Source organism: Camelina sativa, chromosome 2 (genome assembly GCF_000633955.1).
Source record: "Camelina sativa cultivar DH55 chromosome 2, Cs, whole genome shotgun sequence".
In the NCBI taxonomy this organism is placed as follows: domain Eukaryota; kingdom Viridiplantae; phylum Streptophyta; class Magnoliopsida; order Brassicales; family Brassicaceae; genus Camelina; species Camelina sativa.
Window position 1 is genome coordinate 15,772,749 of NC_025686.1, and position 5,875 is coordinate 15,778,623.

Below are 5,875 nucleotides of genomic sequence, written 5' to 3' on the forward strand. Positions count from 1 at the left end.
TCCATGTGTATTTTTCACATCGCTTTAAAAATTAAGCACATACAGTATGTATAACCAATAATACCAACCAGGCAACCACGAGCATAACCTTGAGGAAATCAGACGGAAGTTTTTTGCTTGATGTATCAATTCAAAACTACAAGCACTTTGACGATTTGATCCTCTTCTTCTTTTTCTTTTCATTCTTGTGATGAAAGTGACTTCATTCTTTTGAGAGTTCACCTCTCCGTCTAGTGGGGATGCGTGACTTTCAAGATACGGTTGCTCATTGTTCGTTGCTTGACATGAGTTATCATGGTCCTTTGTTCACATGGTGCAATCGACGTGATGAGGATCCTATTTGTAAGAAGTTGGACAGGATTTTAGTGAACGAGGTGTGGGCTCGTACATTCCCGGATGCATACAGTGTATTCGAATCTGGGGGATGCTCTGACCACTTGCGGTGTCGCTTCCAGTTAGGGGCTTCCATACAACGGTCACGCGGTCCTTTGAAGTTTTCAAATGTGGTTGCTACCATGCCAGATTTTTTGCCTACTGTCTAAACCTACTGGGATGAAACGAGTCCGCTCTTTCACTCAACCTCGGCTCTGTTTCGTTTTGCAAAAAAGTTGAAGGGGTTAAAGCCCATCTTACGAACGTTGAGTCGGAATAGTCTTAGCAATCTCTCCACTCGAGTTACTGCAGCCTATGCAGACCTATGCACTAAACAATTGGCCACTCATACTGCACCATCCTGTGTAACCATGGAGGAGGAAGTAGCAGCTTTTGAGCGTTGGAACCAGGTTTCTGATATTGAAGAAAAACTCTTGAAGTAGAGATCCAAACTTCACTGGCTGCAAGTCGGGGACAAGAACAATAAGTACTTCCACCATTCTATTGAAGCTAGGCTTGCGGTGAATGCTATGAGAGAGATCAAATGTCAGGATGGTTCTATTGTCACCACTCAGGAGGAAATCAAAGCTGAAGCTGTCAGTTTCTTTAGCAATTTCTTATCTCATCAGCCAGCTAACTTTGTAGGTCCAACGGTAGAACAAGTTGAGCAATTTGTTGACTACCGATGCTCTGCTTCAGAGCAAGCTCTTTTGGTGCACTCTGTTTCAGCGGATGAGATACGTGATGTGGTGTTTAAGATGCCGAATAACAAAGCGCCGGGACCAGACGGTTTCTCTGCAGAGTTCTTCAAACAATCTTGGACTATTACTGGAAAGGATTTCACGGTGGCAGTTCAATCCTTCTTCTTGAAGGGTTTTCTGCCTAAAGGCGTGAACACCACCATCCTCGCTCTGATTCCAAAGAAGACTGATGCCTTGGAAATGAAGAATTACCGTCCCATTTCTTGTTGCAATGTCATGTACAAGGTAATCTCGAAAATATTGGCTAACAGACTCAAGAGGATTCTACCCTCCTCTATCGCCCCTAATCAGTCAGCATTCATTAAAGACAGATTAATGCTGGAGAATGTGTTGTTAGCCACAGAGCTAGTTAAGGATTACCATAAGGAATCTATTAGTAGTCGTTGTGCAGTGAAAATTGATATCTCTAAAGCTTTTGACTCAGTTCAGTGGCCTTTTCTTCTTCACGTCCTCAAAGCTATGGATCTACCGGCTGAGTTTATACACTGGATTGAGCTCTGCATCGGAACGGCTTCTTTTTCTGTCCAAGTGAATGGAGAGTTAGGGGGTTTCTTTCGCAGCACAAGAGGTCTCCGGCAAGGTTGCTCGCTGTCGCCGTATCTCTTTGTCATTTGCATGAACTTTCTCACTCGTATGCTTGATAAAGCGGCAGTGGCTCGTGAATTTAGCTACCACCCTCAGTGTCGTAAGATGCAACTCACTCACTTGTGTTTTGCCGATGATATATTGGTCTTCTCCGATGGGACAGCACAGTCTATAGAGCGCATTCTAAAGATTTTTGCTGACTTTGCAGTTTGTTCAGGGTTAACTATCAGTTTGGAAAAGTCAACCATCTTCATGGCAGGCATATCCCCACAGAAACGCAGTGCCATTCTCAGTCAGTTTCCTTTTACATCAGGTGACCTCCCTGTCAGATATCTTGGTCTCCCTCTGCTCACCAAGCGTATGTCACGAAACGACTATCTCCCTTTGATAGAGAGAATACGCTCTCGGATCTCCTCCTGGACGAGTAGATTCTTATCCTTTGCGGGAAGGCTCCAGCTCATAAAATCAGTCCTTACAAGTCTCACAAGTCTCTGGCTCTCTGCTTTCCGGTTACCAAAACAGTGCATCACGGAGATCGAAAGTCTTTTCTCAGCTTTCCTTTGGTCTGGTCCATCTCTCAACCCACGAAAAGCGAAGGTAGCTTGGCCTGAAGTTTGTAAACCACATAACGAAGGAGGTTTAGGTGTTCGGTTGCTCTCTGAAACAAACACGGTCAGTCTTTTAAAGCTTATTTGGAGGTTGCTATCGGCAAAGGACTCTCTATGGGTCAGTTGGTCTCGTATTACTCTTATTCGGGGTCAAACTTTGTGGTCAGTTAAGGGTACGACTTGCTCAGGGTCATGGATATGGCGCAAACTCTTGAAATATAGAGATAAAGCCATGTTTTTTCACAAAAAGGAAGTGCGATCAGGTTCAACAACTTCCTTCTGGTACGATGCTTGGTCCCCTCTCGGGAGGCTCATTGATTTACTAGGTACCCGTGGTACAATCGATATGGGGATATCTCTGAATGCCACTGTCGCTACAGCCCTGGCCAATCATCATCGACGACGACATCGGACTCCTATACTCATTCAGGTGGAGGATACGCTGGCCTCTCTTCGCTTAACAACGGGAGATGATGTTTCCCTTTGGCAAACAAAGTCGGGTGCATTTAAGCCACACTTTTCATCACGTGATACTTGGCATTTGGTCAGGCAAACACTCCCGGTCTGTATGTGGTACAAAGCGGTCTGGTTCCAACACTCTACACCTAAATACTCTTTCATCACCTGGCTTGCGATTCGTAACCGTTTAGCAACAGGGGATCAAATGCTGAAATGGAACGGGTCTACAAATGGAACATATGTGTTTTGTGCGGCGACTATTGAAACACGAGACCACCTGTTCTTCTCCTGCCCGTACTCCTCCCAGATTTGGTCAGCTCTTACAGAAAGGATTCTAGGAAGTCGTTACACAGTAAGTTGGGATTCACTTCTCACCATTCTTGTTACTTCAGCTCCACGTCTCAACGCCTTTGTGCTGCGATATACCTTCCAAGTCACCATTCATAGTCTTTGGAGCGAACGGAATCGCCGGCGCCATGGAGACCCTGCGACACCGCACCGTACTCTTACCGCCATGATTGATAAACATGTCCGGAACCGTCTGAATACTATGACTAGTATTCCGGCTTATGCTGATGGCCTCCAGTTTTGGTTCCAACATCATAGTTACTAGTCTGTTTTTTTGTTTCTAGATCCACTCTCTAAACATTCAGATTGAAGATGCATTTATTGTAACACAGTCTTTTTGTTGAATATAATTTTACATTCATACAAAAAAAAAGTGACTTCATTTTTTTTGGGTGAATATAAAAATGTGTATTGTGTATATTGTTCACTAGGTTCGGACCCGCACGTACGTGCGGGATTATGTTTATAAACCAATTTATTTTAGTATCTATAATCAAACTTATACTAATTGAGATTCTAGTTTGATTTTTGGTTTAGTTTATTAATATTTCAAAATTTGAAATAATAATGGTTTCACCAAAATTTTAAATTTAGAACAACATAATGGTTGGACTGATAACAAACGAAATCAATTGGTTAGATTCTATTAAATTTGTGAACTATCAAATCAAATATATAACCGTTAACAACAATGCTTGTATATTTTGGACATATTGTATCCACCAAATGTAAATTTCTGTTATAATATTCGTTTGACAATATTTATATTAGTCCAGCGGATAAGAGATTGGGCAAAAAGTATCCGTATTTGGTTGTCAAAAATAAATAAATAGGGAAAGCTTCTATCAGGATATCCATATTTCTCGTTTGAGTATTTAATTATTACAAAATTAATGGAAATTATCCAAAATTCTATATTTTTTAAAAAAATTATTTCTTTTTTTAATCCAAAAATAGCTGAATTTTACAAAATATATGTTTTTAAATTAACTCTGACCAAAATTATTAAGAATTTGAAAATTGAATGTTGTTATCTAAATTTTCTAATCTTATGTGGTATTTTGCAGAGTAATCTTTTTATTTTTATTTTATAGACTTTTTAAAGATAATGATGACTTAAAAAACAAATTTCAAGGTATTCATGTTATAAAGTTTTACTGCCATGTGTGTTGTTTGTTTTCTTTTCCATATACATCCTAAATTGTAGTGCCATTTTAAAAAAGATTTTTCACATCATATATTTTTTAAAAATAAGTAAAATAATATAATTTAATACATACAGCTGATTACAAATTAACAACACAAACATAGAAGATTAATTGATAATGTTAATTGATAATGTTAAATCAAGGCTCAACTATATATCATAAAATGCGGGGTTATGTTTATAAACCAATTTATTTTAGTATTTATAATCAAACTCATACTAATTGAGATTCTAGTTTGATTTTTGGTTTAGTTTATTAATGTTTCAAAATTTGAAATAATAATGGTTTCACCAAAATTTTAAAATTCAGAACAACATAATGGTTGGACTGATAACAAACGTAATCAATTGGTTAGATTCTATTAAATTTGTGAACTATCAAATCAAATATATAACAGTTAACAACGATGAAAACCTGTTTGAGACAAATACGAATATTTAAGGATGTATGTAATTCTCGTTTCGTTTTGTCATGTTCCATCATGTCCTACACCTGTTCTCAAATTTTTGTTGCATAAAAGAATATACAAGACATGTATGACAACCCGTCCCGCAGACCCCACTAGCCCCCGTTAGCTTGCCCCCATAGCCCGAAGCTGGCCCTGCAGGGCATCGATCATAACCCCTAACCGTGGCAAATAGAACTATTCATCCAAATCCACAGTAGGTTATTGGTGCGCCAGGCGTTCCTCGAACCCTGGTCTCCACCTTTTAACAACCTTCCCACAGGACAAGCTGTCACCAATTGATTACAACAGGACCAGACGAAAACATACATTCTCAAACTCCCGTATGGAATAAACATAAATATAATTCATAGTATATTTATATATCATATGTTGTAACAAAAATATTACAAATTAATTGACTTCTTTATTCTTATCATTTTATATATGGTTCACCTATATTAGATTATGTTTTTTTTTGTTTTAATATTTTTAACTGTTATAAATCATATTTTATGTATTTTTATTTTTATTTTATTTGAACTTATGCTATTTCAATTGATAATAGTAAGATTTCTTTGAGGACATTAAATGTATTTTATCATGTCATAGAACATGTCAAGAATTAGAATTATTTATTTAGTATGTGTAAACATATTTATTTAGTATAACATCTGTAACCCAAATTTTTGTCCTTTTGGTTTTTGGTTCAGTTTCATTTTGGTTTATGAATATTTGGGTGTTTAAGACTTGGATCAGACCATCGGTTGTCCTGGAAACGATAAAAAATAAGTTATAAATGAGAGAACATAGACATGTATATTTTGGACATATTGTATCCACCAAATGTAAATTTCTGTTATAATATTCGTTTGACAATATTTATATTAGTCCAGTGGATAAGAGATTGGGCAAAGAATATCCGTATTTGGTTGTCAAAAATAAATAGAAAGGGAAAGCTTCTAACAGGATATCCGTATTTTTCGTTTGAGTATTTAATTTTTACAAAATTATTACAAAATTAATGGAAATTATTCAAAATTCTATATTTTAATATATATATATATATATATATATATATATATATAT

The 5,875-nt window shown here is 37.3% G+C and overlaps 1 protein-coding gene across 1 annotated transcript in view; it reads left to right on the plus strand.

The window, feature by feature from the left end:
• LOC104752695 overlaps positions 240-5,875 on the plus strand; it is an 11,553-nt gene continuing 5,917 nt past the window's right edge. Inside the window, exons 1-2 of the mRNA XM_010474900.2 lie at positions 240-536; positions 816-3,137. Coding sequence (XP_010473202.1) covers positions 240-536; positions 816-3,137 — 2,619 coding nt within the window. The remainder of the gene's footprint in view (positions 537-815; positions 3,138-5,875) is intronic.